Source organism: Phocoena sinus, chromosome 7 (genome assembly GCF_008692025.1).
Source record: "Phocoena sinus isolate mPhoSin1 chromosome 7, mPhoSin1.pri, whole genome shotgun sequence".
In the NCBI taxonomy this organism is placed as follows: Eukaryota; Metazoa; Chordata; class Mammalia; order Artiodactyla; family Phocoenidae; genus Phocoena; species Phocoena sinus.
In genome coordinates this window covers 8,778,284-8,804,428 of record NC_045769.1, presented here as the reverse complement: position 1 = coordinate 8,804,428, position 26,145 = coordinate 8,778,284, and the positions used below count along the sequence as shown (strand labels likewise).

Sequence of the window (26,145 nt, the reverse complement as noted above, 5' to 3'; positions counted from 1 at the left end):
TTTTTATTTTTCAAAAACACTAACTATTCGTAGTCATTTTCCATATGTTCTCTCCTCTGAAACATTTTAAGGTTCCTGTTGGGCTCTTGGCTCAGGGGTACTGACCTGTAAGCATACCCGGGCTGCCTGTCTAATTAGCGGGGCCAACTCAGGAACTCAAGGGTATCTCGGACTTAGGCCAGGTTTTTTCCCCCTCTTTCACGACATCATATATGAAGTTTTTTAGGTATTTGTTATGCCCTTTCATTTAGGCTATATTTAATAAACAGCTGCTGGTTTACATAATTCACTGGTTCTTGGCTCTCAAGGAAAAAACAATCTAAAGAAGACCATAGAGTGTTAGAATTTTTGAGGTAGGTGAGATCTTAGAGAACATCTAGGTTTTGTTTGTTTGTTTGTTTTTAACCTGCTGAGAACTCACTACAGTCGAGATTATATGTGTTTTGTTTGCTTGGCACTGCTTTTAAACATTTAAATGAGGATAACATTAAAACAGCAGGAGATTTTATACACAATTTTGAATTTCTGGCTTCCCTTGGAAAATTTGGCAACATTGGGCCTTGTAGTCTTGTGTGGCCCCTCAGCCCATGACGTTGGCATCCACACTTGGGTGTGCCACAGAAGGCACAGCTTGCTTTTTCTACCTCGGCCTGCTGCGCTCATTTGCATTTCCTGCTCGTCCCTGGTAGGCGTTTGAGATTGGTGCCCAGGCTTATACAGCCAGATCATCCCATGTTGGATATTTACTGCATTTATTAGTGAGAAGAATGGTCCTTGATACCAGTCTGAATAAACTAGTCTGAGAAGTGTGTAATGAAGGGCTCTGGCATGGTTGTGAGCAGTCTCCTCTTTGACTCTTCGTTATGGCTGTGCTTTGTTTAAGCCCCAGTGTTTATCGTCCTGAGGGATTGTATGTCTATTCAGGTACTTGGAAAACCAGGGGAGAAAATGACAGACACCTGTAGCTAGATTCAGTTTTAGAGAAGGGTGGGGAAGATGTGGTTCATAGGTTACTTGAATGTATTATCAATAGATAATAAAAGAGAATAAAAATTTACTTCTGTCTTTTAGAACAGACAGAACTATGATATTTCCATTTATATAGCTGGTTTCATATATCTTTAATAGAGTGTCAAATTCCAACAACAAGGATTTTTATCTCCACTACAAAGGTGGGAGTGCATTGGACCATCCAGTTCCTTCTCCTTCGTCTTCCCACCCCACTCCCCAACCTGGACCTTGAACTTAATATTCATTTGGGACTTTAGAGACATAAATTTAATTTAAAAGAAATGTGTGCCCTTGAGACTGGTTCTTCGAGATTGCCATTACTACTCCTGACCTAGCACAGGCCCCAGGGTCATCTCTAGTGCTGGAAGGCTAGCGTTTCACTCACTCTCCTGCAGACTTGTCAGCCTTATAAAGTGGCAGTTCTGAAACATCTCTTGGGGTCTACTTCTGCATTTGTTACTTTCTTGTGCAGCTTTCTGATTATAAGTTTCGCTGTACTGTGTTAACAGGACTATTTTGTTTAGTGAAGTACAGTGGTGTAACTCTGATCTCTGAACTATTGCATCATGTGATACTTAGTACCTTAATTATCTATATATAAAGTTTTTCCCAATTACACCTAGTTTAGTAGGAGGATATGTCTACTTGCCATTAAAGCTCTACTTCTTACAGAATTCTTTCATTTTTATTACACTAACAATACAGTTTCTCCTCCTTCCACCACTATAAAAGGAAGCTGTATGTATTGTTTACAATACAAGCATCCTATTTAAAGCTGCTTGGGTGGGAATCAGATCCCTGAACAATGTAAGCATATAGCAAGGTTTTGTTTTTCATATCTGAGTCAGCATGATTCTGAGAGTTAGAAATCATTGAAATTATATATAGTAAGATTTCACTTTGTCAACACATTATTCATGTCAAAAATACTTTACTATTAAAACTTAGGGACTTCCCTGATGGTCCAGTGGTTATGACTTCACCTTCTAGAGCAGGGGGTGTGGGTTCGACCCCTGGTCGGGGAGCTAAGATCCCACATGCCTCGAGGCCAAAGAAACAAAACATAAAACAGAAGCAATATTGTGACATTCAATAAAGACTTTTAAAAAATGGTCCACATCAAAAAAATCTTTTAAAAAAAATTCACTATTAAAACTTAGAATTTGAAATTATGAAGGAAGAAATAAAATAAGAAAATTTAATGTCTATGAACATTTTAAAGTCAGATATTCAGTCATAATTATAAATATACAGTACCTAGATTTGAGTTTATTTAGGGCATTTTGGCATTTAGTCAGGCATTTTGATATTTTTGTCTTCCTTAATAGGGCAAGAAAGACGTGGCTCAGATTTTCAACAATATTCTCAGAAGACAAATTGGTACAAGAACTCCTACTGTTGAATACATCTGCACCCAACAGAATATTTTGTTCATGTTATTGAAAGGGTATGTATAAAGTATAATGTAATAAGGTTTATATTTTTGACTTGAAAAATAAAAAGGAAAGATGGTCTTGGGCAAAAACAGGATGGTGAATGTCAGAAAGCATTTCCTCTGTAGTTTCATCAGCTCATTTTCCCATAGTTCTGGAACACATTTCCCTCCTTAAAATTTAACCTGTGAGCTAAACTGAATTTGAAAATGCCCATGGGATTTTAAAGTTAAGTGAATTGTGAGCCTTTAAATTCTCAAACCATACATGACTGAAGAAAAAAATAAGTCCTCTGTGTTCTTGTTTCTGTTCTCTAAGATGTAAAAACCTTAATTGTTGAAATATCAGCTAAATCATGTATTTAAAGACATCTTCTTTGGACGTACATGCACACGGTACTGCAGTAAAGGCTTCCCAGTAAATGGAGCTTGGATGCTATATAGCTTAACCTTGTTCAGTCAACAGTCAACAAAGTACATGTTTATGACGTACTTCCCTTTGCTTTTCACCTGTGTGTGTCCACTCACCCACTTAATCTGGTAATTCACAGTGCATCTTCCTGGAATTACTGTTGGACTAAGCAGGCATTTATCTTTGGGTAGCCTGTCAGTTTCAAAAAAAAAAAAAAAAAAAATCAAACAAAAACCAAAAAAGCCTTAAAACTAAAAGTTTAAAAAAAAGTCCTCTTCTCTCTCATCACTGATTGGCAAGGTAACCTCCTGTTGTTTCACACCAGAGTTGTTTGCCAGCTCTGGGTACGTGTGCACTGGTGGTGTTCTGTTAAATTGGCGGGCAGCTGTTTTATTGGCATGACTGGTGGCGTGAATCAGCTTGCTCTCCTACCCCAGCTTTATAGCTTGCCTCACTCTGATTCATATCTCTGTGGTTTAACACTTGCCCCAAGTTCAAACTCGTTTAGACAAAGCATGAGTCAGTGCATGTGTTGGATGCCAGCATTCTATTTCCTTCTTTCTAGTTCTGTCTATGTTGCTTCTTCAGATGTTGCCATACGGAATTTTTGGCATCTGATTTTTTGTTGTATCAGTCCAGAGCTGCGTGTATGAACATGTAGTGAGTAGTCTGAAATTTTAGTGTTCTTAGAGCAGCTGCCAGATGCCTTTGTGTATTTTTAAAGCCAGTCTTCCTTTTTCCATAGAAAGCAGTGGTTGTTAAAATCTATGAATTAGTTAACTCTGCCTGTGTTTTCACTTCAGAGTGGCCAGGGGTATGATATGAACATTGTTTAATGTCATGTAAAGTAAGACTTTTGAGGTAATATTTAAAGAAAGGTTTCAAGCTCTCAACTGAGCTGACCAGAGCAGAAACCTCAGTTTAGGGAGGCGAGGAGAAGCCATTTGTGTTGGGATCCCACAGAAGCCGTCCCCCCACCGCTTACAACCCCTTTCCTACCTGTCACCAGGCTTCAACAATTACTAACATTTATTAACATTCTTGTTTCATCTATTCCTTGCCTCTTGTTTTTCCTCCTCAAACATAACATCACTTCAGTATGCATCCCTAGTACATAATAAAGGATTCTTTAACATAACCATAATATCATTTAAAAACCTAATATTATCTAATGCCCAGTCACTGTTCATATTTCCTTGATTGTCACCAAAAATGTCATTTTTCATTTTGTTTAAATCAGTTTTCAAGCAAGGTCCACAAACTGAATTTGTTTGATATGACTCTTAACTCTCTGTTAATCTATAATAGTTCCTGCCCCCTTCTTTTAACACCATTCATTTGTTGAAGCATCTGGGTCATTTGTTTTGCAGGGAAACCACATATTTGGGATTTGCATCCTGTGGTTTCACCTGTAACCATGTTCCTCTATCCTCTATTCTTTCAAGTTAGTTTGACTAGATTCAGCTTCAGTTTGCGGGGGCAGGAATTCTTCATGAATGGGATTGTGATGGGATTGCTTCCTGTTGGGCAACGCAGGTTGTCCTACTTCTGGTGATATTTAGATTGATCAGTGGATGTAGGTGTTGTCAGTCTGTCCATTATAAAGTTCTCCATCAACCCTTCACCTAATGGTTTTAGTATCCACTGAGGATCATTGTCTAGGTTCAAAATGGTGATTTCCTAATTCTGTTATTCCTTCTCTGTATATTAAATGTGTTTTGTTCCTCAGCAGTGACTTCTATAGGAAAGACAGAATAGATGCTTGATTTTTTCCACTGTATCATTTTTTAGTATAATCGATTGGTGCCCTAGCCACTTCCTTAGATGAGCAATGAGTATGTTATTGTCTTAAGCACCATTATGACCTCAAGTTTTAGGGGTTTTTTAAATATATTTGATGTGTCTCAGTCCGTTGCAGTCATTATGACCAAATTTTTATGTCCAAATTGCCCCGTCTTGGGCTATTGGGAGCTCCTTCAAATTGGCTCCTATGTCCTTTTGGCAAGACCCCATTCGTCTTTGATGGCTTCCTTGCTGTCTGGCACAAGATGTCCCTTGCTCATTTTGTACAGATCCTGCCTCAGACCCGGAAACAGCCATTTCTTCCAGAGGCCCTGTTGAAACTACCTGTTTAAGATGTTTCTGCTTTTTTGGGAATTCCCTGACAATCCAGTAGTTAGGACTCGGCGCTTTCGCTGCTGAGGGCCCAGGTTCAATCCCTGGTTGGGGAACTAAGATACTGCAAGCCATGCAGCGTGGCCAAAAAAATAAAAAATAAAAAGATTTTTCTGCTTTTGTTGATGAATTAGTTTGGACTACTTTAACGCAATGTGATTATCCACTCGGGCTATAAGTATTGACACTTTGATGTTAGACATTTGGGGGAGTTATGCTAACAATATTAGTATGCATTTGAAAATAATCCTGTTGCTAGTGTTAGTCTAAATCTGGAGCAATCATTTTTCCACTGGCGATTTAAATGTTAATGTGCTAACAGGTTGTACAGCGTAACTGTTTACCTTGTACTCACGGGTTTACATTTAATCGTTTAAGACAGGCTTGACAAACTGCCATCAAAACCTGCCCAACTTGTTGTACCAAAGTGTCTTACCCTTGTCTTTCTAGTCTCCTGCCTGTTACAGATCAGCAGAGATGAATTGTGTGATCAGCCATGTTGTGAGCAGACATTTTAATAACACCTAAGAGCCAGTAAGCATTCTAGCTGCCATGCCACAAGTGACACAAAGGAACGTGGTTTTGATCTTGTTGAGGATCTATGATGAACATATGTACAACAGAAGGATAATTCTACTAGATAACACTACTAGTGGATTTCAGGGGATAAAATGTGGGTTTAGTCAATAAGGCAAGAGTTGGTAACAGAAGATGGACTTAGGATTGAGATTCCAGATAGTTTCAAATTTGCATAGGCAGAAAAAAGAGTGAGTACAGGGGCAGGAATGAACACAGTGATTGACAACAGGAAGGAGATAGAGTGTTTTATGGCATAGTGGGAGAGGAGTTGTACCAGAAGAGTAGCTATGATGTGGGGAAGCCTGGGCATCAAAGTTCGTCTATTTGATTAGCAAGAAGAAATCATCATAAGCTCCTAAGCTGGAAAGGCTATTGATAACACTAGTCGTCGGATAGATTTGTTAAGACAGAGCTTGAACAAAGGTGCTGGTTAGGGGTCACTTGAGTGACTAGGTGTGACTTCATGCAGCACTGGGAATGGATAAGAGAAAATGAAACTGAGATATTGCAAAGAAGTATTTAAAAGGAGTGGTGACATTGAGGATGGGGAGGTTGGGAGTAGGTAAAGAGGGGAAGGTTTAGAACTGTGCTGATCAATACTGTATCTACTAACAACATGTAATTATTTAATTTTAAATTAATTTAAATTAAATGACATTTAAAATTCAGTCCCTCAGTCATACTAGCCAGACTTCAAGTGCTCAGTAGACCGCATAGTTATAGAACATTTCCATTATCAAAGAAAGTTCTGTTAAACCTGTTTTAGACCCAGGTATCTGAAGCAAAATAGTGATGCCATATTAGACTTGTAGAGCTTATGGTAGGCCTTTAACTGAAGTACGGAAGCAACAGAAAATGCCTCACTACAGCCCAGGGTAGATCTGAGCTGGGGCAATTTAGGAGCCATGGAGGGAACCATGAGGTCGTAGGAGCATTCACTAGCAGGCCAGAGGCAACAGAGGAAGGACCTCAGCCAGGCAAGAAATAGAAACAGAGGAGGTAGAAAGGAGAGCTGGGAGAACTTTTCTTTTTTTAAAGAGAGAGATGCAACGATCTGCATTGTCAGGAAATTAAACAGCAGAATTTATGAGAAAAGACCATTTGTTTTAGCGAAGCGGAGGCATTTACTCGTAAAACGTTAGGAAATGGATTCGGTGGCAGGAAAGTAGAGGACACTGAGTGGGGAAGGAGATTAAGCCTGTGTGTGCAGCTTGGAAGGAGGTGGAGGAACAGAGTGATGTGTTTGAGCAGAATGGCAGAGTCCAGTCCAAGGGGTTTGATGTACATCAGAATGGAAGAGTCTGCTGGGCTGAGAGGAAAACAAGGTTCTCTTTCTGATCACGGGGAAGGAAGAGGCAAGAGACATTGAGGTGGGTGTAGAGGAAGGCTGTGCGGAAAGCTGATGAGGGATGCAGTGGAGTCCCCTGTGTCCACTGCGAGAGCCCTCGGGCCATCCCTGACTAGGCACTTGGTGACATCCTTTGTAGCATTTATGTGTTGCTGCCAACGGTCTTGAAAGTACTATTTTGAGTACTGAATTGAAACAAGTATAAATGCTGTATTTTTGATAGACCCGTTTGGATACTATGAATTTTAGGAAACTATTTTGCTTATTTCATATTGTTTTTTGATTCAGCTTTTGGTTTTTCTGAAGTGGTGAGAGCACCACATGTAAAACTAAACCGTATTTGGAGGTGTGACCCTGTAGACGTCTCTTCAGATCTTTTAGCTTAAGTAATAAGCTTTTATTTTCATGATCGCTCTCACGGCTGTTATTTTTCTTCGGGTTGAAGCAGTCACCACCAACTAATGTGTGTGTGCCCTCTAGACTAAATCCCTCTGAGCACATATTCTACTCTGAGAGAGATGCATTTCGTAACCTGCTCTGTCACTTAATTAGGACATGTCTGAAACTTCCTGTTCTAAAAATTGGAACTGTTAGAGTTTTTAAAAGAACAGTGATGGGGGAAAAAAGCAGTCATCTTTGTCTTTTCTTTTTGCAGATATGAGTCTCCAGAAATAGCTCTGAATTGTGGAATAATGTTGAGAGAATGCATCAGACATGAGCCACTTGCAAAAATCATTTTGTGGTCAGAACAGTTTTATGATTTCTTCAGATATGTCGAAATGTCAACATTTGATATAGCTTCAGATGCATTTGCCACATTCAAGGTAACATAAAAACTGTAGAATTCTAAATATACATACAAGTGAGATTAATAGGTGTGCTGTTTTTCCTAAACCTTCTCTACCCTCCAAGTCCATACATGGCTGCCCTCTAGCGGGAAGAGAGAAGATATATTTAAATATGTATTGTGACTCAGGTATACACAGTAGAGTCACAGCTTAAAAAGGGTAGAAAAGTTAGATTCTAAAGTCTGTCTAAAAGGCAAAAGTCCTGTACGGTCAAAAGTACACTTTTCTGTTAAATTACCCATCAAGTACAGTATATAGATATGCAGTACATGTGAAAATCAGATTTTTCTCCTGTGTTGGAACATACTGCAGCAGTTTCTTTGATTAAGCATCAGACAAAGTAGTTGGCTTCTGTTCAGGGCCATTGTTAATTCGCAGTATACTAGAACCACACTCAGGACAGAGATTTCCCTATTGTGGACAGGCCCAAGGGCACAGTGGACTTCTCTCTCCCATCTCCTGCTCAGGCCAGAGCTTGTTTATTAAACACAAGGGGTGGGGGTGCAGAATCACCAGCACTACTACTCCCCCCTCCCCTGCCTACCTTGTCTCCCTGTTGTGTAAATTAAATACACAGATGATACGATACCACTGTACAACATGCACATTTTTGTTTTGAAATGCAAAGTTCTGTGCTGTTTAAGGTACGTAGATAAAGCAGTAATGTTTTTTAGTGTTTTTCACAATGAGAGCAAGCCTTTATATGTTATACTCCCTTATGTAAAATGTCTGACCTCATAAGTGAATATTTAGAACTGTAATTTTAATATAATCAGAATTTAATATACTGACCTGCAGACTGCTGTGCTCGGAAACCATGAACACTGTCACAGTGAGAAGTGGCCACTGTTTTTGTGAAGGTTCACTTTTATGTATAAAGAGCCATTGAGATAATGAGCACGTCTTGGTCTCTGAATAAAATTTGTCCCTCAGAGCGAATGAACACCCTCAAAATGGGATGAAAGCCTGGGAACTTGGCCGCCTAGGGATTATTAGAGAGGATGTCAGAAGACCTCAGATATTTATATGTTAATGTACAAAGCAAAATGAAATGAATATGAGATTATAACATAGAGTGGAAAATATGACATCTTAGGTATCACTGCACTTGGTGGGATGGGACTCATGACCTGGGATATATTGATGGAAGGGGACGCCCCATTCAAAAGAAGCAGACCTGTAATGAAGGGAGATGTAGCAGCACCATATGTCAGGAAGGGATACTCCTGGGTGGGAAGAAAGCCAGAAGCCTCAGCGTGGGACACTCTGGGAGGAGGAGGGTGAGGGCAGAGGAGAGGAGCAGCAGTGGGGTCGGAGAATGCAGCCAGACCGCCTGACCAAGAAGAGCACAGGTCACACGCTCCTGGCGCAGTTGGCTCAGAGGTGAGAGAGATGTGCTAACTCTGTGCCACAGATGTGAGTCCCTGATTGGCCTTGCTGATAATTCCATTTCAGATAGGATTGCTTTTTTGAATGAAATTCTCACCAAGAAGAAAACGGTGGTGATGGAATCACTGTGGGTAAAGCAGCCCTGTCAGGTCGTGGTAGCCAGAGAGGGAAGGATTGGGCAGAGTCAGGCAGGTATTCCCTACCTGAAGAAAAACTTTAAAACCATGTAGGATTCTAAGGATGAGCTCTAGAAGAGAGAGCAGTGAGGAGCGAGCTTGGCTTCTGTATCTCAGCTGCTCCCGTTGACTCAGAAGGGGCAGAGCTAATTAAAGAGCCTCCTGAATGGAGAGCTCTCCAAGAAGCAAAGTTAAGTAGAGCCCAAAACTAAGACAATATAAGAGAGGCACAGACCTACCAAACACGCCGAAGGTACCACCCACCCCTCCTTTAAAATGTCTGGTCGGCTCTGGTCTCACTTTCACACCAGAGGTGCTGACAAGCAGGGAGGGAGGACCGCTCCTCTTCTGGTTTGCTAATGTCTTCTTTGCAAAGAACATTTTTATATCAGAAAAGAGTAGATGGTTCGTGCTCTCCTTCGAGAATATGACCAGAGCTACCTTCCCAGAAAGTGCACTCTACACACAAAAACTTTGAAACAAATGCAGCTTATCCATAACCCTGGATTTAAAGTCCAAGGAACAGGTGCTGAGTCTTAAAAGGAAATTAAAACTACCTGCGTGAAATATGTCTAAGATTGATAGCTTGAACGAATGGGGTTCTGAGATAGTAAATCAGTGGCCAAATATTTGTTCGTGATTTTTTTTTTTTTTTGAGGAATTAAGGAGATGGGGAGGGACATCAGAAGGCCAACAAATATATTTCCAATTTTCCAGAGTAAAAGAAGGTAGATTCCCCAGAGAGGCTGGTGGAGCTCGATATTATACCTGTGTAAGGTACTAGAAAGTATTGCTAAAGAGATGATTTCTGAGCATTTTGGAAAGGAAACCGTGTACCCACAGCCAGCATGGATTCACTAAGAGTAAGTTCAGTCATACTAATCTCATAGACGCCAGTAGATCAGGGGGCTAAGGGTGTGGCTGCCTGGATTCAGTTCCCAGCTCTGCTGCTGATTTAACCTCAGTCTTTTCATCTGTCAAAATGTAGGTAATACTAGTATGTCAGGGTTATTGTGTCTTCACATAGTATGGGTGCAGTGAACAGTAGCTATTAGAATTATTCCTTTATGACAATGTGGATATATTAGATGTTGAATAATTGTACAGGTCTGTTTTCATGGAAACAATGAAAAGATAGGAGCTAGATGGAGTTTCAGGGTAGCAGTTCATAATTGAACGCCATATCCATAAGGAGCCAGAAAATGGATTGCCACCCTCCTGGAGCAGAATTTTTAGTGGATTTGTCTTTACTCAGCACAGCTGAACATTTTTATTAAAGACTTAGATAAAGGGTGATAACAAATGTATGCCATGAGGGGATAGAAGGCAGATAACAGAGATCCTGAAATAAGGCCTCATAAAGATCCAGAGAGGCCAGAAGATAACAGGTTGACATTAAATACGGATGAACTGAGGTCGTCCTCCAGAGGACTCAGCTCTGTCAATATGAGATGTGGGAGTAAGGCATAATAATAATAGGTAATGCTAGGTGTAATTGTTACAGAGTGTAATAATGACTAAAAGGCAGGTAACGTCATATCACACTCAACCCTATGAAGGAGATACTGTTATTATCTCCTTTACAGATAAGGAAACTGAAGCCTAGAAATGTTGGGGGAAGTCAGACCATAAATGGGGAAGCCGGAATTTGAACCCAGGCAGTCTGACTAGAGAGCCCACCCTGAGTAAACAAAATTCTGAGTATGTCCAGTAAAATTAAACAGTATGATGTTGTTGCCCTGCCCCTAAGCTACCTGTGACCACATAACATGTGACCTAAGGAGCTGTCGATGGTCTCAACCCCACTATAAGCTTATAAGGTAACAACACATAAATGTGTTCCATTCCAGGCGCTACACTTTAAGAGGCACATAGACAAATAGATGACTTTCAGAAGACAGTAGATGGTGAGGGGGACTGAGAACCTGTCATTCGAGGAGTGGTTAAAGGAACTGGACGTATTTAGCCTGAAGAAGAGGAGACTCGGTAGGGACTTGTGTGGGAGCACCACTTGTATTTAAAGTGGGTCCTAGAGAAAATGTACTAAACCTAGTTCTGTTGAGTCTGACAGTTTTCTGGAAATAACCTGGGGATAGGTTTTGACTCTCTAGCACAGGAGGAACTTTCTGACTTTCAGAGCTCCAAAGGTGAACCACACAGTTGGAAGAACTGAGTCTCTTGTCCTTGGACATAGACAGTCATCAAGTATGAAATTGGGCCACATGACTTGCCAAGCCTCTGTGAAAATAGCCCCCGGGTGAGCAGCATTTCTTTAGGGATTCCAGGGCTGTCTTTGTGACATGATGTTCGGGACCCAAACTCACATAACTTTTAGGAATCTTTTTAATTCAGCCCACCCTAAAAGTCGGCTGCTCAACCTGCTGGACTTGGGAGATGAATCCCTGACCTTTCTCCTGGTAATACCAGGGTCTCGGCTGTACTGGAATTTAACAGGTTCTTTCTGTCCCCCTGCTGTCTGGCCCAGCAGCTCTGCTGATCTGGGACCGCGTGCACCCTGTCCATTCTGCAGGTCGCTTACCAGATGCTGGCTGCATGACCACTTGCCTTCGTTTTCTGATCTGTTGGTTTCTGCCCCCCCCCAAACCCCACCCCAGCCTGGTTTGAGCTCTCCAGAGCTCTCGGCTCTAGTTCCAAGGGTAAGGTCTTTTCCCACCTCTCAGGAGACAGAGGCTCTGCGCAAGTCCCCACTTCCTCTTTTCCCAGCTTAGTATCAGCCTTTTTACTCTGTGCCAGCTCCCAGCAATTGTTCCTTCCCTGCTAATGTTTTCCTCTCCTTAAAGAAGGGCTGCTTTAGCAGCCTCAGCACCCCTTTCCAGTCTCTCCTACCCCAAGGCCATGGAGAAGTGATTCCTAGATTGGCAGTGGTTTCCTGAGCTTCCTGGTCTCTTTAAACCAGATGATAGCAAGTAGAATCTCTGATGGGGAGATGTTTGAGGTTCCCCCTTGTCATGTGTGGCCCAACTGTGAGCCCCTTGCTGCTGCTGGAGATACAGCTTTCAAGGTAAATAGTCACCTTACTCAGACCTAAAGAAAAAAACTCTGGTGCAGCATATTTAGGATCTTTGCTTTTCAGGGTAATACTTTCTACCTACCTGTTTCTAAGAAACCAACCCCAGTGGAGAGCCGTTGTCTCTGAGACCCCCTCCTTTGGCATTCTCATTCGTCATATCATGACAGAGCGGTGAGCACCTGGCTCCCGGCTCTGTACTTCCTCACAGTGGCCTTCAGAAAGACCCAGCCACAAAAAGTAGACGTGACACTCAGTCTTGCATGGATCTAGCCACAGCAGTCCTTAAATTCACTTTTTCATTGTTCATTCAGTTCATTCCACAAGTCTCTGAGTGCCTGCTCGTGTCTTTAGGTCCTGAGGTTCCGCAGTGATCTCTTGTTTTTTTTTTTTGGCCACACTGCACGACTTGGGGGATCTTAGTTCCCTGACCAGGGCCCCCTGCAGTGGAAGTGCAGAGTCCTAACCACTGGACTGCCAGGGAATTCCCGGTTCAGCAGTGATCTGTCCAGACAAACCCCTGCCCTTGAGGCTCCTAACTCAGGGGAGACCGTCATAGACCACACAGTTGCATGTTAGAGGCGGGACACACTCTTTAACAAGCATGCTTGATACATTCCCATAAGGTTCTCATGTTCCTGTCTCCCTCACATCTGACCCCATGGACCAATAGATAATTTCTTCTAGCCCTGCCATCTCCTCCTTTCCATGTGGGGAAGCCTCATAGCATTTCTTTCCAGATGCTTGAAGGTACTCAAACTCCAGGTTTTCTAATTTTGCCTGTTTAATCTCCAAGGGGGATTTAGGAAAAATTGGGTAGACCTTCCATGGGCATAGGACACATACCCCATCCAGCAGTTTGAACACCTGTAAGTCTTTGGGGTAGAGTTAGAAGCCTTCTTAAAAACATACTTTGAAGATTGCTTAATGTGCTGTTTTCCCAAACATGTTCCCTGATTCTGTTGGTTCATTCATTTATTTATTAAATATTAAGCTCTTACTATGTGCTGGATACTGCATAGGTGCTGGGGATTCAGAGATTAGTAAAAATAGACATGACCCTTGTATTTATAGACTTTACAGCCTATCATGAGAGAGACATTAATAAAATAATCCCACAGATGTCAAGTCATAACTGTGACCATGCTTTGGTGCCAGTGACCAGTCAGGAAGGGTCCCCCATGGAGGCGATGTTTGAGTCGAGGTCCAAAGGTTGGAAGTAACTAGGCCAGGGGAAAGCCTATGCAAAGGAGGCCTTTCAGGGAAGGGTACTAACAAGCAGGCAGTAAAAGAGCTCCCTGCAAAATCTCTTGAAGCCTGATGGATCCCCACGAGGGTACCAGAGCTGTAGCTCTTTCCTCATTCGTTGACCATGCAGCATTCCTTAGAGTACTTCTCAGGACAAACTTCAGGAAACACTAGTTCTTTGTAACCTGGGTAAGTCAAACATACACAGCAAAGAAAACAAGTTAAAGGAAAGTTGGTTTGCAGAAAGGGGATTATTGGCAGTGACCTCCAGTGGGCAGCTGTAAAGGAATTTAATTCATTAATTCACCAAAGATGAATTGGCTGTTCGTGCTGTCACGTGTTTCCATTCTTGTTCCCACCTGGTGGTGAGACCAAGCCTAGTTGATTGCTAACTTCTATGTCCTTGAAGGCAAGGACCATATCTTTTTGTCTTTGTAGCCCCAGCACCTAGAACTTTATCTGGCACATAGTAGGTGTTTTCTGAATGAATGATCCTTGAGTTGTTTCCAGGGAAATTCATGGGGTGAGGCATAAGCTCGATTTCATAGGGGTGCACAATTGGACTCTAGGTCATACTAACTTCTGGTGCTACATGTTTGCAGCATTAGTCTGCTTACTTAGGAGCTAATGTTTATAATATGATGGGGCTTTTAAAAAACATTCTACCTCTGAAAAAAGATTGCATTCAGTATGAAACTGAATGTAACTGAATTTAGGAGGAAGAAGATGGAACCTCCAGTACTTTTTCTAATAAAAGAAATGTCCTCTTTCGCCACCAGGAGCAGTATACTATTTGACATTTTATCACAACCGTTTACTTTTATTTCATTTCAATTCTTGATTCCCTTTCTTTGAGTTTTTATCTCCATTGCCTTATAAATTTTTAAAAAATTTTTCCTTCTAAGAGCTGTAGACCTGTGACACTCAATCATTACAATCACAATTTGATTATTAATGATTTTATTTGCTCTTACATAGAATCAACATTTTCAGTACGACTCATGCTCAAATGTTTTTAAGTATAGTAATTTTTAACAACAGTTTTTATCAGGTAAAATGGCGTGGAATGTTTAGGATTCTCTTTTCTAAAAGAACTTGAATGCCAAACAACTGTAAAAAGTGTATTTTCTTTTCCTAGGATTTACTTACAAGACATAAATTGCTCAGCGCAGAATTTTTGGAACAACATTATGATAGAGTAAGTACATGAAACACTATTTTAAAATAGCACATTGTAAGTTTTGTTACCAGAAATGAAAGATTTTAATTAGATTTTGTACCAGAGTATTTATTTTGGAAATACAATGTTTTTAATTTGTGCTGTAATCATTTCTCTCCTAAAACAAGGTATAGAGCGTTACGTGGTCAGAACAGCATTTTATCTTTTTGATGACACACTGCACTTTGCATCTTTTCTCGCTTTAGAAGAGGAAAATAAAGCACTTTGCTGCTGAATGATAATATACAGTTAAGATAAAAAGAAAATTACCGTCTGACTTCTTATCTTCCCCTTACTTTCCGTTAGTTGCTCACATTCCTGCTGCTTACAAATAGAGAGAAAGGGGCACAGCAGCAGGTAGATGGGCAGAACTCTAGCCTAGAGGATGCAGCAGCCAGTTCTGCCCTTGCTCTGCTGCTGACTCCTTGTGACCAAGACCAAGGCCCGCTGGGGGACTCAGAAGTCTGTCCTTATTTGTAAAATGAAGACATTGGATTAGCCCAGCCTTAAGGCCCCCTCCAGATTGAGCTAGTAGTAGAACCCCCAGAGGTTTGTGAATAGTGCTGGGTGCTCTGATAACCTGGTTGCCCTTGATCATCACAGCAGTAGCGTCATGTGTTCTCTCCCACCATGTGTCAGCTCTGCTCTCCACAATTCCCATGAGCACTTCCTTATGCCATACTAGTTTAATGTAGGCATTGTCCAAGATCTCATAGGTGCTCCTGGAGAAGTTATGATAGTAACAATCCACTTAAAATTTCTATCTCTCCCCCAAGATTTGGCTTAGGTTTTCATTCTTCCACTAGTTGTTTGAATTTTTAAAATCCCAGGTATTGTTAATACTTCATTGTTCACTGTGCCATTGAACTAAATTAGAAGATTCTTGGAGGCAAAACCTATGCTTTCTAATTCCTTGTGTTCCTTTTCCCGTCTTTCCCTCCCACTCCCAGTAACATCCTAACACAGTGCTGAGTACATATTAATTCCCTCATAAATAGCCTCATCAATGGCTTAAACATAGCTGGTCTTTTTTTTTTTTTCTGCCCGTGTACATTGGCATGTGGGTGTGTTTTTTTTTCCTGTGCATTTGTTGGTTTAAATTGGAAGCACAGTCGTTTTGTTGGTGCCTTTTACAGTAGTTAGAAGCGTGGGCTTTGGCACCAGACTGCGTGGAGTTTGGCTTCAAGTCCCAGCTCCACCGTGTGCTTCTAGCTCTTGGGCAGCAGCCTTCATTCACCCTCTGTGCCTTTAGGATCTTCAGCTCTAAAAGAAGGCTCATAATAGCACCTTCTTACTACTGGGTTGCTGTGAGAATTAGATAAGAATGTGTGTGTCAAATGCAAGACACAGTGCCTGGAACACAGTAAGCATTTAATAAACATTAGCATTATTATTTCTATTACCACATGGTCTCAAGGGTATTTTTTTTAATTAAACATATGAGTATCTTAATTGAAAACCTACCAAAGATAAAAACTAATTTCCCAGAAATTTGCTACCGGCAATGATGTCGCTTTAATTTTGCGATAAAATATTTTCCTATATGTTATTAATGGGTGACATTGGTTAACAGGATTTTAGCAAATTTATGTGCAGCAGCTGACAGAAATGTGCGTGCAGTGCACTCAGATCCAAGGAGGAGAAGGAAAGTGGGGAGGTGCAGGCAATTTAAATTAAGCCGAGGTGGAGTTACTGGGCAAAAACACATGCTCTAGAATCTGTACACTTGACTCTGAGCTTTCTAATAATTAAAGCATAGAGGGAAACAAAACCAAGGAAAAGCTCACAGTATCTGTAAAGCTTGTTCAAAAGAAACAGCCTTTTCTAGCACTGGGACCTGGAACAAATTTCTCCCATCGACATTCTTAGACGGGAATTGAATTACAGTGTCATGTAGTGGACGCAGTCACCGAGCGTGCCTCTGCAGTAAATAGAATGGCGCTCACGGAGAGCAAATCTTTGAGGGGGCCAAACAGTGCCTGACCTCTGTCTCTCCTAGTCCTTTATTGCTGGCCCAGGGATAAAATCTAACCAGGCAGTTCTCCTTGAGAATAATTTCTTGCAACCAAAGCTTACCCTAAAAATTATGCAGCAGAAAATCGTAACTTGCATTTTCTGTCGAGAACTTGAGGTGTTCCTGTTTCTGCATTATTGATTAAAGGCAGACCCAATTGTTTGATCATTGACTTGACGATCATTTGAGAGAAGGTAGGGTTAACAGCCATCTCTGAAGAGAAAAGTTTTAGTTGCTTGCATACTAAATAGATGGCCATCCCACCTCTGCCTAGAGATAAGCAACAGAATGAATGCGTAGGCAGTTCTGGTTAGCTTTAAACCAAGGGCTGGAAAACGTTTTCTCTAAAGGGCCACCCAGATAGTAAATATTTGAGGCTTCATAGCCATGCAGTCTCTGTCAGCTCTCCTGTCTGTTCTACTGCAAAAGCAGCCATAAAGAGTTCATAAACTGAATTTGTTTACCATACACAAATGAGCATGGCTGCGTTCCAATAAAACTTGTATAAAAACAGACGGTGGGTTGGATTTGGCCCATGAGCTGTAGTTTGCCAACCCCTGCTCTAAACCACAGACGAATGGCTGATGAGAACCCATCATAAAGCAAAGGTAGAAACGGTTTTAGCATGGACAAATTACAAAGCAGGCATTCTCTACCACCCACCACAACCGAGGAAAGGTCTCAGTAAAGCACTGATACCCAGCAGAGTCATACTAGTACTGCAAAACTTTGGAACTTTTAAAACCTGTCTGTAGTTAAAACAAACAGCTAAGTGGCCTTCTCTTCTAACTTTTGGGAAGTGTGGCCCTAGCCCTTGTGTGCCCTTCACTTCTATTTCCCACCTCCCTGCTTTCCTCTGCTTCTGCTCCTCACCATTCCAGGGACACTGTTCTTGTTAGGGAGCACCATTTTGTAAATCTAGTGGACATTCATCAGCTCTTATATCTGTATCATTTTGCATTTTCCAGGTCTTCGCTCATGCTGTGTTCTTCCCTTTCTTTTCCCCAAGAGTATCTCTTCTCCCCATTTCCGAACGAAATCTCTCCCATTAGTCAAGTTTGAGCTCAAGTCCTACCTTCTGTGGGACACCTGCCTATTTAAAAGTGCTGAATTTCTTCTCTCTTCTATTTTTAATTATTTTCTCTTCTTGCTTTGAAAGAACAGGCAACTTTTCTATTTGTGCTTGTGCTTTGGACTAGTTGAGTTGTAAAAAAATAGGAATTTTCTAATCTAACACCAGGAAATGAGAGCTGACTCAACAGTGAGAAAACAGTGGGGGGAAAGGGAGTTCTGTTGTGTGCATATGGAGTTTGGACAGAAGAGGACCAGATTTAAGCTATATGCGCACCTGGCTAGAGCTGAGAGGGGGCCAGGAGCCTTCTTCGTAGAGGTAACCAGTGGGTATCACCTTGAGGATGGGTGTGAAGCAGACAGGAGGGGCTGAGCTTGGGCAGCGATTGGCCTTTGTGCTGTTAGAAGTTTGTACTCAAGCTTTTTAATGTTATTACTGGTCTTTAAAAAAATAACTCTGATACGTGTTTTCTTGTCTTTTAGTTCTTCAGTGAATATGAGAAGTTACTTCATTCAGAAAATTATGTGACAAAAAGACAGTCACTCAAGGTATGACAAATTATTGAAGTAATTCATTTCTCTCCACCCCTTATTTGAAATGTGTGTTTGGGGAAAGGGAGATATGGTGCTATGGGTTCTAGACCTTTGCAGGGAAAATACACTTGCCCATGGTCAAGATTTTTGTGGAAAGGAACAGGCGGGGTTCAGCAGTGGTTCATGCGGGGCAGCTGCCCCTGCTCACCTCCTCATGTGTTAGAGATACCAAAATGGAACATACAGAATTTTGAAGAGGATTTAATCATTTAGTAATGAGGTATTTTAGATTTGGGAGCCTATTGTTAAAACTTAGAATCGTATCACCAAATTGAAGGCGCTGCAGGTGTTTTGTTCCCCAGAATGCTGCCCAGATGGCACAATCTTTCTGTGTGAGGGGAGAGGGGTGGCCGTGAGCAGTGACACTGTGAACCGTAGACGAGTTTGGCTGCTTTGTATCAAAATAGGATGTGGACAATTCCATTTGAAACTTAAATATTTAAAACTCTAGAACAGGGTTTGGCAAACTACCAAATCCAGCCCACTGTGTATTTTTGTAAATAAAGTTTTATTGGAACACAGATGTATTCTTTTATTTACATCTTGTCTGTGGCTGTTTCGGCTACAACAGCAGATTTGAATCGTTGCCCCAGAGACACTATGGCTAGCGAAGGAATGGATATGAAGCAAGTCTTTCATTCCTACAGTTTCTCATGAACACATGGAGAAATTCTGAGGACCAGTGGTACTCTAAAAATGTATTTTAATTTGTACTCTCTTTTTTGCTGCCACATTGGCATTTATTTATCCCTATATTTATTTTACCAGCAAATTTGTATTCCCTGTACCAAGCTTCAATTTATTTGTTTGTTTGTTTGTTTTTGTTTATTTTTGGCCCCGCTGCATGGCTTATGGGATCTTAGTTCTAAGACCAGGGAATGAACCCTGGCCCTCGGCAGTGAGAGCGTGGAGTCCTAACCACTGGACCGCCAGGGAATTCCCCCAATTTTTTATGTCCAAAGAAATTCTTTAAATTACTGGTCATCCTTCTCTAGATAATCACATTGAAATGAGTCATTTTCAGTATTTCTTTGGTTTCTGTGACAGAAAATTAACACCCAATAAGTCTATGCATACTTAATACTACCTTTTGAGCCTCCGTAAGAGTAAATACTGGGCTTCTTACTTTGAAAGTTGTATATTTTCTGATTCAGATTTGATGTGAAACCTATGTGAGCTTTTGAATTCTGCCTCTAAATTCTTTATAAATCCTAAGTAGAATAGATTTGTTTTCCTGCACATCAGGTTATTTTTGATTTACTATGATGACATGTTATTTATCTAGAGATCAGTTATCTGGAAACTTCAGGTATCTAGAACATAGCCAGGAACCCAGAAAGGAATTAATAACAGCAAGTAAACCATGGCAAAGTAGCTCTATCCATGCATTTTCCTTCCCTTAGACATCACTCCATGTCTCTTATTAGACTCGGGTCCAGCGTGCTTTTCATGTATTCATGCTTTTACTTCTCACTATACTCTCATAAGATACAGGTCCATTAACCACTCCCACTGTACAGATGATAAAACTGAGGCACAGAGAAGTTAAATAACATTCTCAAGGTTAGAGAACTCACAGGGAGCAGGGAGTCAGGACTGGAACCCAGGAAGGCTGGTGCCAGGGGCCAGGCTCTCCACTGCTCTGCTTCTGCCTGTGTCCACAAGGACCACAGCTTGCTCCCTGTCCCCAGGCAGGTTATACCACCTGCACACTAGTCCTTGACTAGAAGTTGGCACACTGACAGCATGAAGAGGTGACTGCTGGCTTCAGAAAAAGAGAAATCTAGAACAAGCAGGGACAATTTTAAAATTAAGGGCTGATACGGTATAGTCAACTCCATAGAACTCAGGAAGCACAGACTTAGCTGAAGGCATGAACTTTTTTTTAGCTTAATTAATGTCATTTTTAGTAATGTTGAGGAGTCACTAAGAAAAGCTTAGAGTATCTTCAGGATACCTTGCTTAAGAAGGAACAGAAAAGTATTTGTTTTTATAAACCTTTCTGAATCAGATAAGATAAAATGATAAGTTTGGTGTGTTTAGGGGTAAGTATGTGGAAAACTTTGTACATGAAACCCTTTGTCCTGTAAAGTTCAGATAAATAAAATAAGAAATAGTAAAATTATTTTTAAATTAAGCTAAGGTATATAGTTATTCAGTAACTTATCGTCTGACCAGTTTCTTTTTACTGAGATAACACAAATGCATATTTAAAGAATAGGTTCTGACAGTCTCAGATTCTGGGCCAAATGTGACTGGAATGTCCTCTTCAGAGAGCAGTGTCAGACTCACCATAGGTTTAAACCCCAGAAGAAACAGGTAGGTGTTCAAGTAACAAATAGGAGGCACTCGTTAGCTTTTAGGTCATAATTCAGTTCAGTTCATCAGTCTTTTGAGTGCCTACTAATATTCTGTGCTTAATAATGATGATAATTTAATGAATTGTTTTTAAAACTTTGGTTTACTTCAAATCTTAAATGATAATGCAAGAGTAACTGTTTGTCTTCTCAGCTTCTTGGTGAGCTACTATTAGACAGACACAACTTCACAATTATGACAAAATACATCAGTAAACCTGAGAACCTCAAGTTAATGATGAACCTTCTACGAGACAAAAGCCGTAACATCCAGTTTGAGGCCTTCCACGTTTTTAAGGTAGAGTACTAAAAGCATAAACACTAGTTGTTCATCCCATTTCATTTACAAATTACTAAAGTTTTATTAGGTTCATTTTGGTAATCTCAGTGACACAGCTCAGTTCAGTCAATTTTCATAGTTGTGTGGTACAACATTTAAACAAAAATAGACCCAGAAACAGGGTATATACCATTCGCATTTGGGAACAAGCAAAGTTTATTTGTAGAGGGGTGTCGTTTATCTTTGGCATAGAAGATTATTAATCTTCAAGTAAAGGGTAATCCATTTCTTAATGCTTTCCACGGAGCTTTTTGTTCTTAAAATCCATTCTGACCTCCTCTGCCCAGAAATAACTCCTGCTCATTTTATTCTACAATCAAAGTCTATATTTAATCGCAACTGCTTAGTTTCAGAGCATGAGTGAATATGTCAGTCCTTTTTGTGCTAAAACATGTAATTCTCCCCCCTTTTTAAATTGTAAAATAGGTCTTCCAAAGCGAACACCTCTGAATTAATAATCCTGGCTTCACCACAGGCCCCAGGGAAGCATTGGATGTGTATAGCACGTGCTCTGCTAACCGCGGCATACATGTCCCCGTGTCTTGTTCTTTCCCTTTGGCTGATGTTGATTTTTCTCTGTGCAGGTGTTTGTAGCCAATCCTAACAAGACGCAGCCCATCCTAGACATCCTCCTCAAGAACCAGACCAAACTTATAGAGTTCCTCAGCAAGTTCCAGAATGACAGGACCGAGGATGAACAGTTTAACGATGAGAAGACCTATTTAGTTAAACAGATCAGGGATTTGAAGAGACCAGCTCAGCAAGAAGCCTAATTTCCTATAAACATCTAAAATATTAAATCCAAATTCAGCATCTGCTGTTAGCTATTCAGCATCAGGCACTGTTATCAGTCCATGAGGAACATTACTGCTAATCTGCTGTTAGTGAACGGTTTTCCTTTTACCTGTTTGTTTTTTAGTCCAAGTTGGAGAACGTAGCTGCTGCTTTCTTGCACGCTAGAGCACACGTGGACTTTTTCTTGATCTCTGTGTCATTTCAGAATTCAAAGACTCCGTTTGCTGTAGAAGTTCTGAACGTGGCTAGGTTCATGAAGGCAAATGCATAGATGATAGTGTGTGTTAGGGGAAGAGGGCACTGATACTATCAGAGCAGACCTGCTTGTTTGCATTTATCTTTGTTAAAGATCTGGGTGTGGATTCTTGGTAAGATTATATGCCTTCACTAATGGAAGACTGTGCAGAGCTTTATTTGAAATCATAGGGGAACTGTATCCAAGATGTGAGCTTCTTGGATGGATAAAGTTGACACACGAATAAATTGATACTGAAACTTAGCAGCTTCTCAAAATTGTGAAGCTCCATAAGGTCATAAGGAAAATGTATATATGCTTTTCACAGCTTTCTAGAATTTTTTGACATTTGATTTTCTTGAGACTTGTAAACCTGGATATGTTGAAGGGTATTTGTTAATTTTACTTTTTGAAGGTATTTTAAAACAGTAGAGCTAGCAACGACACCTCGCATTTCATTTCAACAATGCTTACAGTTTCCTTTTGTATATAATTCTTAGAATGCTCATTTCTTTTAAATGATTTAATTTGTACAGCAGAGGAATGTTATTGTATTAGTATGTAACTATTACCTAATATTGAGTTTTTGCAAAAAATGAATGCTCATAATATGTAATTGAAATACTTCAGATCACCTGAAAATGCTGATTTAAGTATCACAGCATTAAAAGAAAAAGTAAACCAGTCCTTTGTATTCAGTTATCCAATGGGGTGCCATCAGTAGGCTACAATACAGATCTGGAACTCAGTCAGCTACACTTTCCTGCATAATATTGGCCTTACTCATTTAAAATGAGTCATGAGTTCTCCACATCTATGAATGATACCGATTATGCTAAATTAACGCCGATTCTTTGTGTGTGGGGGAGACCTCTGTAGAGCACCTTTTCTTTCTTAAAGTAATCCAGTACAATAGTTGTGAAACTGAATAATTAAAACTTTGGCTTCTCTTAGGAAAAGAAGAGTTCCTAGTCATAGGTGTCATGGGGAAATTTATTTTTTTTAATGTCCTGTTCCTTAATGCTGCAAATTATCAGTATTTATAAAGTAACTGATTTTGCACCACTTTTTTGTTACTGTGACCACGGCAGAACAACGTCTCCTAGAATATATCTATGTAAAGTTATTAGAATGGTATCTGTTCATCTTAGTGATATGAAGATCACAACTAACAACTTACAAATCAGAGTTTGTCAGTTCGAATTCAGCATGGCTGTAGCTGATTAAGAAATTTATATAATTATTCTTTGCTAGCCTCTCTTACTAATTGAATTATCAGCCAGTAAAGTGAGACTCCCAATTGATGTTTCAGCGGCTTTAAGATCTCCTTCTAGGAGCACCAGTTAGGAAAACAGCTCCAGAAAACATAGATATATTTTATTCTGTTTAATTGAAATGGCAGTCTACACTTATAATTGGTTTTCCTGAGGCTGTCTTTACCAAAATCTGTGTAAAATAATTCATGTTTTTCTATCGGAACTAGAGAAAGCAATCCAAGCTCCTTGAAATGAAAATATCCAAGATGTTTAGGAAGGCAGACTTGGCTGCGATGCATCATTCTGGTTCTTGTGGTCCAGTGCTGGGTATCTGGATTCCGTGTGCAAACATTAATTACACCAAATGGAAGAAAGGTTTCCTTGCCAAGCTGGTTCTTAGAACTTGAAACAACAGCTTCCACTTTGGCAGTGCTGTCATAGCACTAGAGCCTGTGTGGAAGACAGGGGTGCAGTGTGTCAAAGAAAACACTGATATATTACTATTGCATTGGAATCTGGGGATAGTTAAGACTTTGGGGTTTTTGTTGTTAAAATGTGAAAACATTCAAAGTTGAAAAGTTGCATTTGAAGTTATGATCATTTAATATATTCATATTACCAAAACTATTATACTGGAAGTGGTTTCTTTTTGTGTTATAAAGGTTTCATTTTACATAAGTCAGTTACTCAATGTGTGATTTTTTAACCCTTAAAAAAGGTGGAGATGTATACAATTGTTAACAATGCCATGGAAGCATTTCCTTTCTCTCGAGGAAAAGTAAATTTCTTATCAGATTATCTGGCTGGCCCTGTAATTTAAATTAAAATAAAATTTTGGAGAAACAGCATTGGTTTTTTGGTTTTATGATGTCATAGATAAATTCATTTGTGTCACTGTGAACAACACCATCAGGAGACACGGTAGCACAAACTTTGTCACAAACTGTACCCAGGAACAGTTAATACACAAGCCTCTAAGTCTTTTTTTTCCCCTTCGAGGTTTTATTTTTGTTGTCAAAAATGTGGTTTTCATTTAGGTCATAGCTCCCTGGCCTTTCCTTTCACAGTTAAGTATTAGTAAGCCTTATACAAGCGTTGCTTCTTAGACCGTAGCATTTGGGGAGTAGATCCTGTCGCTGGTTCTGTGATTATTAATACGCTAAGATAAAAGTGAGTGCTTGCCAGGACTATTTATAAATTACTTGAGTGAAATTATATTTTCTTCTTTTTTTTGGGGGGGGGGGGTGCTGTGTTGGATCTTAGTTGCTGCCTTGAGGTGCGGGAGCTCAGTAGTGGCTCTGCGTGGGCTTAGCTGCCTAGCAGCACGTGGGACCTTAGTTCCCCCACGAGGGATTGAACCCGAGTTCCCTGCATTGGAAGGTGGATTCTCTACCCTGGGACCACGGGTGAAGTCCCTTGAGTGAAACTATAATGAAGGTTGAAAGAACTATGAAAGGAAGCACAGTGTTAAATGGCACCTGCGAGGAGGTCCGTCTTCCGGGCCACCTGCTAGGACGTGGCACACAACTCTGCCCTCGAGGTTTATTTTTTTGTAACCCTTGTCAGCGGATGGGGTCTTCATCCTCCCCGACGTGTTCTTGCCAAAAGCACTCGTCTGAAATCGGAATAACAGCGTTTTGCTTGTTATAATCTCTTATAGGTAGTGCGACCCACGTGTCTGTCGCGCTTCTCCAAAGACGACGGCGGGACCAGGCGACGCTGCCCCTCCTCAGGGTGAGCGGGGGAGCCGCGCGTCACGCGGAAGGAGAGTCCACACCGAGGCCTGGATTCGGGCTCTCACGCGAGTTCCGCTTCCTCCTTCAGCCCCCCGCCCCGCCCCCCGTCCCCACGCCCGCAGCTGAAGTTACCCGGCTTCTCCCTTCATCTGTGACGGTCAAACAAACCGTGGTGGCGAAGGCCCGAGGAGGGCGGCCGCGCTCACGCGCTTGTTCTGGAAGCGGAAGCCGCCGGAGGCCGTGAGTCCCCGCGCCCAGCGCGCCCCGCAGAGGCCCCGAGGCGGGGCACCGGCCACTCCTGTGTCCTCCCCACACCTCACGACCCTCCCTCCGGAGAGGTGAAGGCACGAAGGACGAGGTGAGACTCCCCCACCACAGTCTCAAGGTGCTCCCTCCCGCCGAGCGGCGACCCCGCTTCCGGCGCCAGCGCGCACTTCCGGTCCCTCGCAGCCGCCGGGCACTTAGCCCCAGACGGTTAACGCGACCGGAGACTTACACCTTCTCGCGGGCACTGCCGCCTCCCGGAGTTCACGCCTTCCGGGGCGCCAGCTGTTGCTTCGGGGGCCGCGCGCTTGCACGAGGCCCCACAGTGACCCTCGGGGGATGGCGCAGCCCGGGTCCCCGCGTGGCCGTCGGGCGGGGGCCGCACACCGGACCTCGGCTCCGGTCCCCGCTGCGGCGGTAGGGTGCAGCGCGTGCACGGAAGGCCGGTGTCCGCGCGCTGCCCGGGGACCCTCCCTCGGTCCCCAAGCGTGGCAAGCAGCGGTGTCTGCGCGGAAGGTCGTGTGCTCTGAGGTTATGAAACACGTTTCTAGGTAGCCCTAGAAACAGGCACCAAGATTTGGGGGAAGGTTTCTGTTTTTCACCATCCTCCGCAAGATG

At 41.6% G+C, this 26,145-nt stretch overlaps 1 protein-coding gene across 3 annotated transcripts in view; it reads left to right on the top strand.

Moving 5' to 3' along the window:
* Positions 1-24,375, top strand: part of CAB39 (calcium binding protein 39) — an 86,428-nt gene extending 62,053 nt beyond the window's left edge. For 2 of the 3 annotated variants that reach the window (XM_032636822.1, XM_032636823.1), the window contains exons 4-9: positions 2,340-2,458; positions 7,613-7,781; positions 14,785-14,844; positions 18,434-18,499; positions 21,056-21,199; positions 21,826-22,956. In XM_032636822.1, coding sequence (XP_032492713.1) covers positions 2,340-2,458; positions 7,613-7,781; positions 14,785-14,844; positions 18,434-18,499; positions 21,056-21,199; positions 21,826-22,014 — 747 coding nt within the window. In that variant the 3' untranslated portion in view covers positions 22,015-22,956. Of the gene's footprint in view, positions 1-2,339; positions 2,459-7,612; positions 7,782-14,784; positions 14,845-18,433; positions 18,500-21,055; positions 21,200-21,825 lie in introns of all 3 variants that reach the window. The other variant, XM_032636821.1, reaches the window with a different exon arrangement.
* The last annotated feature ends 1,770 nt before the right edge of the window (positions 24,376-26,145 follow it).